The following is a 13582-nucleotide window of genomic DNA, read 5'->3' as shown; positions in this document are numbered from 1 at the left end:
CAGCTAAGGAAACAGAGGCTCCACTATGTTCAGATCTTGTGCCCAAGTGCTCATGACTGCACAGCCAGGGATCAGATCAGGTCTCTTTCCCTCTGCCACACATCTCCTGATCAGACTGGTGACTATTTCTGTTTCCCTCCAAGAGAAACCAAGGCAATCCACAGATTCTTTCCGATCAAAGCAGGCTCCTCTGGGCTCTTCCGAGCTCCCCCATTTCACAGGTGATCTGGGTGATTCTGTTCCTGCTGTGTATTTTTTTTTTTTTTAAGATTTTATTTATTTATTTGACAGAGAGAGAGACAGCGAGGGAGGGAGCACAAGCAGGGGAAGTGGGAGAGGGAGAAGCAGGCTTCCCGCCCAGGAGGGAGCCCGATGTGGGACTCGATCCCAGGAACCTGGGATCATGACCTGATCATGACGCTTAATGACTGAGCCACCCAGGTGCCCCCCTGCTGTGTATTTTTAGGAACCCCAGAGAAGTGACTTGTGCCTAAGAACTCAGCTGGGCAGCTCCTGCAGAGAATTCCAAACCACAAGCGATGAGGGACTGCAGGGAGGGCAGCCACACAGGATCCGGAGCAGGCAAAAAATAGACATGGCATTCCTGCCGTCAGCCACGGTGGCCCACCTCCCGCCCGGCTCACCCACGGCACAGATCCGAGCCAGACTAAGTAGAGGCTGTCTGAATCAGAGCAGGGGGAGTCCCGGGCTGTTCAGCCTTGGGAAGCGAACCTGGCTGATGTTCAGCTTGGGCGTCACTTTCCTTAATTTATTGTAAACTGTCCCGTGGGCAGAGCTGGACGTGGATGCCACTGAACTCACACCCCCTGTTTTCCCCTTCCCACTAGGTCTTTGCTGCGAAAGTTCTCAACCTTGTCCTGCCAAACATGTCCCTGGGCTCAATTGACTCCAACATGCTCTCTCGGAATAAGACGGAGGTGAGTCTTTCTGAAAACCTGGGGGGACCAGCCCCGGTGGGAAACTGAGTGGTAGTTCCATCCATGGCTGTCTCCCACCCTTTCACTGAGGCCCTGCGTGAAGTGATGGGGACATGAAGATGCATGAGGTGCTGTGTGGCTTCAGGATTGGGCGGGAAGGGACAGGTGGTTATGATGCCCCAGCTGTACCCTGAACATGCAAAGGAGCAAATCAGATGAAATTGTGTGAATCAGCCAGGTCTCTTGTGGCTGCAAGTGACAGAAACACCACTCAAAGTGATTCAAGCAAATGAGGTATTTATTGGTGGATGGAACTAAAGGCTTCAGGCATGGCTGGATCCAGGGGCTCAAAAGTCTTGTTCACCATCTGTCTCTCCCCAACTCTCATATCCCCTGGTTTGGCTTCATTCCTAGGCAACCTTTCCCAAAGTGGAAGCAAGGATGGCCACCAGCAGCTTTACCTAAGCAACCCCAGCAGAAAGACAGTTTGTTGAAAAGCCAACAAATGTCTCAGGACTGATTCTTATTGGCAGACTGTCCGGGCCTGACTTATTTTTCAGGAAAAGGAGTGGTGTTGACCCCATCCAACCTCATGGGTTCAGCGTATAGAAGGGCAGTTCCTGGGGGCAAATTGGGATGATGGTAGCAGATTGGATTCAGACCAGGCTGAAAGTCATATGTCTATGGCTTGGGAGGTGGAAGCTGGTGCCAGAGCTGGAGGGGCTTCAGAGGAAGAGGGTTCCCGGCAAAGGTAACTGTGCTGATAAAGACCTGGCACAAAGGGAGGACAGCCCGTTTGCGGAACAGTCAATAGTTCGGTTCAGCCACAGCAGAGAGGGCAGCAGGTGACTGGCAAGGGGTAAACTGAGGTCAGATCATAAGGCACCTCATGAACCCCTTCTCCTAAGAGCCACTGCCCTGCCAAGAATCCATCACAGCCCCCCAAGCAGAGCTGGGCTACCTTCTCTAAGAACTAAACCAGCTGAAAGGAGCTCAGAAAAGGCAAGGTGGCTTTGAGAGAGAGAAGCTGGGAGGTTTTGCTATCTGGTTAATGTCACCACCTCTGGGACCAGGCACCAAGGTCAGCAGGGACAAGAGGTCAAGGTCAACTCATGTGCCTGAGATACTGTGTCTGAGTATAGTCCAAAACCCCAGAGATTTGGATGGGTCTGCTAAGAGACTGCTCAGCGAGCTGGCCCACTTCCCATCTAGCTGAAGTCCAGCACCTTGCACTCTGCCTTTGGTTGGGGGCCGGACAGGTGCCGGGAGCTCATCCAGCCACACAGGAGCCCCCTGTTGCAGGTGAGCTGCAGGGGCTAGCCTGAGAGCTTAGGTGGATGTGCTCCTCCACCTGCTCTCCGTGGGGGCAGGGAGCCTGGTGGGCTCATGGCCAGTGGACAGGAGGCAACCCTGGGCTTCTGGAAGATACCAGAATTATCTTCAGGATTAAGCAAATCATTTTGCTACTCTTCTGCCTCAGTTTCCCCTCTTGCCTTAGGAGTTGGAAACCATGGAATCATTGGCTCCCCAAGACTCCTGGAAAATGGAGTGGGGTGCTCTGGTATTCCAGTGGCTTTCCTGGGTTTCCTCAGGACCTGAGCACTCAGGTTGTAACTTCATTATAAAATGAGTCACTTAGAGAGTAGACAACTAAATGGGGATTGGCCTTAATGTGTGGGAAGAAGTCTTGATCAGAGGTCTGACTCCCGGACCGCTGAGGGCCACCTGTTTGTAAATGACGCTGGCAAGAGACCCTAGGGGGTGGCGGGGCCTGTAGGGGGCCCCCCTGGGATGTCCCATCTGCCTAAGTCATCCACATTCATTTGAAATTTTTAATCCATTTTTAAAATCTACAATACCTCCCAAAGCCACATTTTGGGGCCAAATTTAAACCCTCAGGATCAAAGAATATTTGAGTAAAGAAAAAAAATTCATTTCAAAAGGCCAATCTATACAGTGAAAAGGCACCACTTTAGGACCCAGAAACACTAAAGTCAAACTCGTGCTGTTCGATCTAATCCTGATGTGTGTGAATGAGGTGGACATTGACCCTGTTTCACAGATGAGGAGACTGGGACTCAGGGGTTAAGTAGGGGTTTACGTTGTCCAAGGAGCACAACTCCTCAGGGCCAGAGCTGAACCCATCTGATTGAGAAGCCTGCCTGGCTGCCTCCTTCCAGCTACCATTGACAATCACTAAGCTTTTTCTCCTGTCTCACAAGAGCAGGTGCACACAGCCCGTGGCTGTGGGCTGTGGCCCGTGTGCGGGGTTCACTTTGTGACGGAGGCTTTTCCACCTGCTGGCATCCCGAATAATGGCTCTGGCTTGAATGTGCGATCTCTAGTAAGACCAATTATCTTTGCCTTAGCTGTGCTAGCACAACAATGAGGGGGAGAGAGAGAGAGTGCGCACACACTCCCTTTGACAGCTTTGAGATGAAACGTCCAGGTGCAAATTCAAATTGTTTATCTTACACCTGAAGGTACTTGGGCAAAAAGGAAGGGGGAAGAAAAGATAATGAAATGATTCCAAACCCTCTTTGTTTACAAGGAGCAAATTTCAGAGCTTTTATCTCATTTTTGAGATAATGGAAAATTCCACTGAAGGCCTTACAGAAAACGGGAGTCTGGTGTGAACATAGAGCGAGCAGGCTCTTCCCCTCCCTACCCCCCCCCCCCCCGTCCAGCCTGCATCCCAACCCTGTGCACCCTCATTTCTCGGGTTTCTGAGCGGTCAGGCAAAAGGGGTGATTCTTTAGAAATGCTAATCCATTTCCCTGCTGAGAAGACTCGGAGGGAAGGCTGGACTCCAGTTGGAATAAACAAGGAGCAAGAGTTTCCATCCCTCGCCCGAGAGAATCAGCCCCTCGCTTGTTGCAGCTCTGAGACTCCCTTTGAACATTCTGCCTGAGCCTTAAAAATAGCAACGCCCAGAGGGAAAATGTGTTCAGAAAAGGCACCTCCCCGGATCTAACATCAGGGTGTCTTAAGGCCCATCTTTAGCTAAGATATTTCCCATGGAACCCTGCAGCTATAAAAGCCCCAAAAAGAAAAGAGACATTCGCCTAACAAGCTCACTAAAGCAGGACCCGGTGGAAGGGGCCGCAGGCTCTTGGAAGATCTGGAAGTCTGTCTCTGGGGAAGCAGGCTGGCTCTGTCGTCCGAACGTTAAAAGCCCGACCTGCGTTTGGGCTTTACTGTGGTAAGTGTCCTCACAACCCAGCCAGGCGTCATGGCCACCAGCCCGCGGAGGGCCGTCCTCCCAGCACGTGCGAAGCCTCCAGGAATACAGGCCGAGATGCCTCATGTTGTCCCGACACCAGCCAGGGCACCACTGTCGTACCCTTCTTCCGAGTCACACACCCTAGCCCTTGTGTCCCGCCACAGCTCCCGGAAGTCAGTCTTACCACCAGTATTTGCATTTGTGGAGCGTGGGCCCAGAGAGGGCAAGTCACTCACCCAAGGACACGCAGCTACTAAGTAAGGATTTGAGCCCAGATCTCTCTACTCTGAGCCAAGTGCCCTTGGCATTAAAATCCTGAGAACAAAGAAGTTGCCACTCGGGCATTTTTTATGTTTGTCTACACATTTCGCATCCTTGGCCAGAACATTAGAGTGCTGACGTATTCACCATTCCACCCTCAACCGTGGGGTTTTAACAACGTGATGAATCCCTCCCACTCTGAGAAGCCTTGGATGTTCTAAATAGTTCTCCGGCCAAGGACACTGGGGCAAGAGGCGAAGAGGGGAGGCTGCTGATGATCTCCTCACCCTCAAACCACTGATAACCACCCAATTCCACACGCACAGAAGGCACCGCTTTCTCTGAGCTCCAGCCTGTGAACTGGGTGCAGACTGGGAGGAAGACAGGGCTGTGATTATGATCAGACCCTCTACGAGGGGCATCTGCTGTGTGTACATTGAGGCAGTTTGTCTTTGGGACCACGTCTCTGTGTTCTATAAATACTCTGGCTGCCCTCCGAGCACATCCTGGCTGCTGGCACTCCTGCCGGTGAGGCCGTATGGCGAGATCCAGGCACCCGGATTGCTGTGAGCAGTGGCCAGCTCTCTTCCTTTCCTTCCTCCGGGGGGGCGCCGCCCTAGACCCCCGCCCAGCGTTTCAGAGGTGCCCCGCGCTGAGGATGAGGCTCGCCTGCCCCTCTTGCCCACATGGCTCCCAGCCCCGCTGCGGGGAGGCCGTATCTGCCCATGGCCCTCGGAAGGCTCCTGCCAGGTCTTGGAAAGCTCGGCCATCACTGAGGCTTTTGACTAATTGTCACCACAGCTAAAGATAGGCCTCAGCCTCCCACTCTGTCCCCAGGACACAGCCTCCCACAGAAATCCCCTCTGAGAACCGGTTATTAACTTTCCAGTATGCCCGGTTTGGTTAGCTGATTTTATTTTGTGACTCTCCATAATTCCTAGCTTACATTCCCCGCAGAGGACTTGTCTATTTAAAGCAGCTAATAATTCACTAACACCTTAAAAAAAAAAAATAACGGGCCGTTAGAATGTCTCTTGGCGTGTCTGTCTCCATATGGCAGTGGCCAGCAGGGAGCACAGGAATGGGTCTAACTCGGTCCTGTGCCTTGCATGCGAGGGGTCCGTGGACCCGCCCCCGACCCCATGTTTGCTGCTCACAGCTCTCCTCCCGCCACCAACTCTGAGAGAGGCAGGTTCCTGCAGGCAGCAGACAAGCCAGTGAGTCAGCAGGAGTCCCAGCTGCCAGCCAGACCCACGACCACAAGGTGCTCTCCCTGCCCTGTAGCTTCTCTCCCAAGTACCTTCACGTGATCCAAGAAGAAAGAAGCTGCGCGCTCGGCTGGGTTCACATGGGAATACCACCTGGGCCAAGATCTCTCAAGACACCCTCCGTCACCTCGAAGCCACCCGGGAGCTAAGATCTGGACCCCCATTTTCGTGAGGATTGGATGCAGCTGACTTGCTAAGCCTTGGCATAAATGGCCCAGCCAGACACAAGCCCCAAACAGCGGACTCTGCCCACAGGGGTCTCCCTGCCCCAAGCCTACCCAAGGGATGTTTGGCTCCCACTGGCAAACCTGAAAACTGGGAGTGTAGGGAAAGGAGCTTTCTCCTCCAGCTTTAATTATGGAAAATTTCAAATCTACAGAAAAGTCACTGTGGTAGTACAATGCCCTCCCCTATACTCTTCCCTGAGATGCACCAATTGGAAATATTCTGCCATGCTTGTTTAATCCGTGCTTAAATATGAAAATATCAATATGGATATCTATTTTATCTCTTTTAAATTTTATTGTGGTAATATACACAGAACATAAAATTTAGCGTCTTAACCATTTTTAAATGTATAGTTCAGGGTCATGAAGTACATTCACAGGGTTGTTCAGCCATATGCACCATCCGTCTCCAGAACTTTCTCATCTTCCCAAACGGAAACTCTGTCCCGAGTAAATAGTAACTCTCTGCCCCCCGTCCTCTCCAGCCCCTGCCAGCCACCATCCTACTTTCTGTCACTATGAATTGGACTATTCTAGGGCCCTCATATGAGTGTGATCATATAGTATGTGTCCTTTTGTGACTGGCTCATTTCACTTGGCACCATGTCCTCAAGGCTCATCCATGTCGTAGCGTGTGTCAGAACTGCCTTTGTAAGGGCCGTTGAGCTGAGCATGTCCAATGGACACCTACATTGCTTCCACCTCTTGGCTACTGTGAATAATGATGCTGTGAACATGGGTATGCAAATATCTCTTCGAGACCCTGCTTTTGATACTTTTGGGTTTATGCCCCAAAGGGATTTGCATTTCTCTAATGACTAATGATGCTGAGCATCTTTTCATGTATTTATCAGCTATTTGTGTATCTTCCCTGGAGAAGTGTCTATTCAAGCCCTTTTCTTTTTTTTTTTATTTTTTTATTTTTTTTTATTTTTTAAAGATTTTTGTTTATTTATTTGACAGAGAGAGATACACAGCGAGAGAGAGAACACAAGCAGGGGGAGTGGGAGAGGGAGAAGCAGGCTTCCCGCAGAGCAGGGAGCCCGATGCGGGGCTCGATCCCAGGACTCCGGGATCATGACCTGAGCCGAAGGCAGATGCTTAATGACTGAGCCACCCAGGCGCCACCAAGTCAAGCCCTTTTCTTTTTTTAATTAGGCTTTTTGTGTTTTGTTGTTGTTGAGTTGTTGGAGCTCTTTATATATTCTAGATATTAACCCTTTATCAGTATATGGTTTGCAAGTATTTTCTCCCATTCTGTGGCTTGCCTTTCTACTATGTTGGTAGTGTTCTTTGATGCACAGAACGTTTTCATTTTGATGTAGTCCAGCTTACCTACCTTTTTCTTATGTTGCCTATGCTTCTGATATCATGTTCAAGAAATCATTGCCCAATCCAATGTCATGAAGTGGATACACTGTTTTGGCTGAACCTTTTGAAAATAAAGTTGCAGACACCAGGATCTTAAACTCCTGAATACTTCAGCGTGTATTGCCCAAGAGGAAGGAACCCGGAGGAGGATATGTACATGTAACCCCATGCCATTATCACACTTTGGACAAGTGACAATAATTCCCTACCCCATTCTCTATCTAGACCATATTCTGATTTCCTTAGTTGCCACCAACTTTTGATTTTAAGACTTGCGATCATGTGATCTTGCTGTTTTGTGACCAGCAGTTAGGGAGGTGGTCCTGTAAGATCCCTGTAATGCCTTCCTGTTCCCCTTACTGTTTATTCAGTTCCCAGGCCTCTGAAGAGGTGGCTGTGGTGTGACCGGGTGGAGAATATGGTGGCTGCTTTTCCCCTTCTTTTGGTGACCACTCAGGAGCTGTGTGTGAGTTCAAGGTCACAATTCAGGGAATGCCACTCCAAAGGAGCAAGCAGGGTCTGCATCACTTGTGGTTGTGAAGACCCTCAGCCCTCCAGAAAGAAGCCCCAGAGACTTGTGGTGGGTTTGTGCAAACCGCCTGTGCCCACGTGCCCAGGGTCATGACCTGCCAGCCCAGCTCATGGCTCCAAAAGGCAGAGACCAGAATGTCCAGGAGTTTAAGCTTTAATACAAAAAGTAATTCTTGGGAAAGAATGTTCAGTAATTCACATGCTCTTGGTTAAGTGGTAACTCATACACGTAGGCTGATCCTGATTAATCCTTTTTATATCCAGAAGGGAACTGCGGTGTCCTTATTTCTGACGGTTCTTGTCTAGCTCAAGAATTTCAAGCACCAAGGTTGGTCCCCTACTCCGGTAGTCATAGCCTTGGGCCTCCTGCTCAACAGGGCTTTTGCCTTCAGTCGACCGACTTGGGGAGACTTTGGGCCAAGTTAGGCAAGACCCTCATTTCCCCTCTGCCATCCTGCAGGCGGCACATCAGGTCAGCAAACTTTCGTGGAACCCCTGCTTCGGGCCAGGCCCTGAGCCAGAGGCTGGGAATAGCTGATGAGCCACCCTGTCTTCCAGGGTCATAGGGACAGAAAGAGACACCAGTGGTTCTGGTAGACGACAAAGAGGTAGGCTGCATGCTCGGTGGGGAGGGCACAAGCTTTGCAGCAATGAGGCCTAAGTCCAGACCCAGCTCCCCGACTCTGTCTCTTTCTTTGTGCCCCAGCATGACCTTGGAAACCACACTCAGTGTCACTGGTCCTCAGGTGCCTTGGGGGCCAGGCTGCAGCCTGGTGTAGTGTAGACGCCACAGAGATGGGGGCTGTCATTACCACATCTGTCCTTACAGATACCGGAGCCTTGGGGACAGAAGTGCCAGCTTCCCCAGTGGTGTCTGGGCATGGGTCAATGGGAGGAAACACTTGAACTGGCCCCCAGGAGGGAGCAGGGCTCCCCAGCAGACAGGAGGAAGGACACGGGAAGGGGGATTCTGGAAACTGGAAATGTCAGGGGCAGCCCCAGTCTGTAGGTACAGAAGATGGGCACGGGAAGGAAGGACGGGAGCAACGATGGCTCACGGGGCCCCAGGGGCGGGAGGCTTTCCGGAGGAAAGGGCAGTTGAGCTGAGCGAGGAAAGAAAAGAGAAACTCTACAGGCAGCCAGGCTGAGGAGACAGGTGTCCGAGGTCCAGAAGTACTTGGGGAGCGGTGGGGGGGGTGTTGCGGGAGGCCGTGGAGCAGTGGCTGGAGCCCATTGCTTGTGGCGTCCCAGGCCATGCCAGGAGTTTGGACTTGGCCCTAAAGCTGGCAGGAAGTGGTGTTCTCCGGGGCAGGGTCTCTGGGTGCTGCAAGCCAGCTGGGGTGGGGCGGAGGGTGGAATTGCTGAGGCCCAACAGGAGAGGACACATGGACAGGCAAGCTTGCACTGGCGGCCCAGGCAAGGCTGTCTTCCACATTCAGTATGTTCCGTATTCAGGCCAATTTCAATGGTAAATTCTTATTTGCGTTTAGAATATTCCATAAGCCTGGCAGTCATGAGAACACAGCCCCACGAGCCACAGGGAAAGCAACCGCAAGCAGCTCCAGAGAGCTGACCTTTTGTGGAGGGGTGGGTTCCTCTGTCATGCCCAGCCGTTCTTCGTGAGATGAAGTAAAGAGGGACCTTTTCCTCTAGGCCTCCTGGTGTCATTCCAGCTGTGATCAGCGCCTCCGCCAGCTGTGGGCCAGCGAGCCCGCTACGGAGGTTCCCAGCTGCCGCCCAGGGCCCAGAGGGCGGCTTCTCGGGCGGGTGGAGGAAGGTCGGCTTGCTCATCCGTTCATCCGCCCAGTGTCTGCCCTGGGCGGGTGGGGGGGGGGCGTGAGGCTTGAGTGCAAGGCGCACAAACACCTGACCGCCGTCGGGGGGCACGTGCGGGACTGGTGGGGGGCCGCGAGCCTGAGAGCCTGGGGAGGAAGGCCTCCCTGAAGGGGTGAAGTCGGCCCGGAGGCCTGAAAGCGGAGTAGACATCAGTGAGGCGAGGAGCGTCAGGCCGGAGAAGCACTGGAGACGGGAGAGGGAAGCCAGTGCATGGAGGACGGGATTTTCCCCACTACAGATCGCCCGCCTCTCCCACCATTCAAGACAAAGATGGAGCATGAATGGATTGCCTCTGCAAAGACCTGCCAGTCCATTTTAGGCTCTCCCAGGGTTTCCCGAAGATCATTTGGATAGAGTTGCCATGCCCTCTCTCTCTCCTGCAGGCCAGAGAAAGTGATCTGATTTTTCCTGTGAAGAAAACAGATGGATTAACAGAGACCTAAACAATGGAGGAAGGAGGTGGGGATCCCAGGATGGATGGGCTCTAAAGCACAGGCGGAAGTGTGAGGCTTCCAGAGGAACAGGGAGAGATTCGAGGGAAGAAGGGTCAAAAAGCCCCAGCCGTAGACACATCTGTGGGTACCTCAGGGGAAATCACAGGAGATTAGGCCTGCGGGGCTACATTTCTCTGTGAAGTGGGAGACCGTGTCCTGTGGGTCTGGGCCCTGAGGGTGCCCCCCATCCCCTTCAGCAGCCTGTGAAGGAAAGCAACCTCTGGGACCCACCAGGTCACTTCATTATCTGTCAGGCTCAGATGTTTCTGGTCCTCACCAGGGACCCACCTCTTTCTTTCCTGGGGAGGGCCACCTCCACAGCTCCTGGCCATCTGAGTGCACAAGACCCACCTTTACTTTCTCTTCTCTGGACAGGGAGCATAGCCTGGTGAGTGGTTAAGAAGGCTAACATGGAGCCCAATGGCCTGTGTTCTTATCCTGGCTCTGCCCCTTACTTGCTGTGTAACTTTGGGTGAGTCGCGTTGCCCCTCTGAGCTTCGGGCTCCTCACGTATAGAACAGTGGTAACAATACTAGTCCCTGCATAGGGTTCCGGAGAAGTTTCAATGAGCAAATACAAGTAAAGCACTTAATATAGCACCTGGGACAGAGTTAAGGGCTCAGTATGTGAGTTATTTTTAATATAATTCGAATCAAAAATTAATTTTGCTTTTCATCACAGACTGATTTTCTAAAAATAGGTCAAGAGAGTTGACTGTAGGGGTGGGGCCTATATTTTGCTCAACCAAAAGTTTAAGAAAACACCCTGCTGTGGGTTGCAGCTATATTTACTGTGCTTTAGGGCAAAGTTCTCTTCCCAGAGAGAGACCATGGGCAGAAGTCAGAAGTCCCAGTTGGCACATCCCTCGCTGTCAAGTTCAACTTTGCTGACAGCCCTCAGAGCCTCAGAAAACAGCGAGGTGCTAGAGGATCGCTAAACACACACAGGAGGCCAGGAAAACACTCACAGCTTATGAGATTATAGCCCAAGGAGAATCTTTGAGGTCCCCTCCACGGGGAAACTGAGGCCCAGGAAGGAAAAGGGCCTTACCTGAGGCCATGTGGGTTGGGGTCTCTGAAGCAGACTCCGCTCTACTTCTAGCAAAGAGTGGCTCTCCTCCCCTTGCTTCCCAGTGTCAGACTCAGATGCAACGCCCACATCATTACCACCGCTGTAGACCAGACCCTGGGCTTGGCACTGGGGCTTTATCATTTCACTGAATCTCCCGAGGCACTTCCACTATTACCCCATTTCACAGATTGGCAAATTGAATCTAGAAGAGAAGAGCCTTGCCCAGATCACACAGCTAGGAGGTGTCAGGGCTGGTGGTCCTCACTCCTCTGGTCTTCCTTATATTGTTCAGTCGACTACCCCAAGAAAAGGACTTCAAGTCTCAGCCAGTGGAGGTGCCCCAGAAGTCATTCATCTGGAGCAAGAATTCAGTTGCTTGGACTCAGATCAGCCTCTGGCTGGTGTGTCCCCAGCAGACACTGTTCTCAGCTGGAGGGACCAGCTGTGGTCCAAAAAATGGAGGGAGCTGGGTGCGAGAGATAGTACCAAAGACTGGCTCTTTGGTATGTGTTTTTAATTAGACTTTTTATTTGGAGATAATTATGATTCATATGTCCTTGTAAAAAAAATAATACAGAGGGATCCCAGATGGTGACATCTTGCAAATCCCTAGGACAGTATCACAACCAGGATACTGACATTGACACAGTCCAGCCCAGAACATCCCCGACCGCAGGATCCCTCATGTTGCCCTTTATGGCCGCATCCACTTCCCTCCCATCTCACCCCTCCCGAGCCCTGACGACCACTAACCTGTTCTCTCATTTTGTCATTTCAAGAATGGCATGGAAATGGGATCATACAGTAAGTCATCTGTGGGGACTGATTCTTTGGTCTCTGGTTTTGAATGGGCTAGTTCTGCTGACCGGTGATCGGGGCTTGGACCTGGCTAGGAGGGAGAGCCCTGTCCATCTCCCTCCTGGGGGTGACAAGACACATCCTTACCCTAAAAGGAGGACTTTGGGCAGATTTAGATCTTAAGCTCTCAAAAAACAAAGTCTGCCACGATTGGGCCAGAATGGTTACTTGGGGGGAGGGAGGGAGGGTTGGGCCCTCTGAGCCTCAGTTTTCCCACATGGTACAGCCCTCCTTTCCCTGCTGGTCCCAGTTTCCCTCTGCCCCTTGCCTTCCACCCAGGTTCACACCAGGGCCTGCCCTTTCCCCAATACATCTGCTGGTTCCTTCCCCGGGCCCATAATAGATCATTGTGTAAACAGGGCCTACGTGATCAAGACATGGAAAAAGGAAGCAGGAAGACATGGCAGGAAGCCACTTGGACTGTCAGAGCAATTAAACCCAGGAGCAGACTCCTGGAGGGCCCTCGCATGCCCGGGAAAGTCTGGGTCAGCAGGGCAAAGTGTCAGGCGGCTTCAGGCAGGACTTAATGGGCTCTGGCCCTGTGCTCTCATTAGCACACATTCCTGGCAAGCAGGGCCCTGCAGCTTCACATGGAGCGCTGTTAGCCCGGGCTCACCAGCCTGCTGGGACCAGACCACACAATGGGGGTTTAACAGGAGAGAGGCTTATTCCTCTGCGCAGTGACTTCTCATGGCCAGTGGCACCCATCTTTTTTTTTTTTTTTTAAGATTTTATGTATTTATTTGACAGAGAGAGAGAGACAGCGAGAGAGGGAGCACAAGCAGAGGGAGTGGGAGAGGGAGAAGCAGACTCCCCACCAAGCAGGGAGCCCGATGTGGGGCTCGATCCCGGGACCCTGGGGTCACGACCTGAGCCAAAGGCAGACGCTTAATGACTGAGCCACCCAGGCGCCCTGGCACCCATCTTTTTGCTGTTTCCAGGGTGCAGCCCTCGTCTGTGTGGTCTCACCTCTCTCCCTACTCCACCCATGTTCCGCCCTTGCCGGTGGGACGAGGGAAAGGGGCAACAGGAGGACAAGCCTTGACCAGAGGGTGCGCCTGGCACTGCTGCTCACTTCCTATTGGCTGGGATTTGGTCACATGATGACACCACTGCAAGGGAGGCTGGGAAATGTAGTCCTTTCTTCTGAGTGGTAGTATTGCCAACTAAACACCCAGGGTTCTATAGGGGAGAACAAGACTTGGGAAACTAATGACAGGTTCTTCCTCTGCAAAACAGGGATCACAAGAGCCATTCCTCCTCATACAGCGTGCTTATGAAGGTCGTGAAGGTGAAACGGGTTGAGCACTTAGTGCCAAACTTGTAGGAGAGCTCAGAATAAATGTTAGCTATCCTTCTTTCTTTTTTTTTTTTTTTTAAGATTTTGTTTATTTATTTATTTGACACAGAGAGAGAAACAGCATGAGAGGGGATAGGGTCAGAGGGAGAAGCAGGCTCCCCGCTGAGCCGGGAGCCCAACGTGGGACTCGATCCCAGGACTCCG

At 52.0% G+C, this 13582-nt stretch overlaps 1 protein-coding gene and 1 long non-coding RNA gene across 3 annotated transcripts in view; one reads left to right on the top strand and one right to left on the bottom strand.

Annotated features, from left to right (window-relative positions):
- The window catches only part of MGLL (monoglyceride lipase), a 114274-nt gene that overhangs the window by 92487 nt on the left and 8205 nt on the right, over positions 1 to 13582 (top strand). For both annotated transcript variants that reach the window (XM_036078514.2, XM_036078515.2), the window contains one exon: positions 849 to 938. In XM_036078514.2, the coding sequence (XP_035934407.1) occupies positions 849 to 938 (90 nt within the window). The remainder of the gene's footprint in view (positions 1 to 848; positions 939 to 13582) is intronic.
- Positions 6193 to 10060, bottom strand: LOC144382209 (uncharacterized). Its single transcript, XR_013448683.1, has 2 exons — positions 7046 to 10060; positions 6193 to 6800 (listed from the first exon to the last, which is right to left on the bottom strand). It is a non-coding gene; the product is annotated as an uncharacterized LOC144382209 (long non-coding RNA).

This window comes from Halichoerus grypus, chromosome 1, assembly GCF_964656455.1.
Source record: "Halichoerus grypus chromosome 1, mHalGry1.hap1.1, whole genome shotgun sequence".
NCBI lineage: Eukaryota > Metazoa > Chordata > Mammalia > Carnivora > Phocidae > Halichoerus > Halichoerus grypus.
This window is presented reverse-complemented; position numbering and strand designations above follow the sequence as displayed.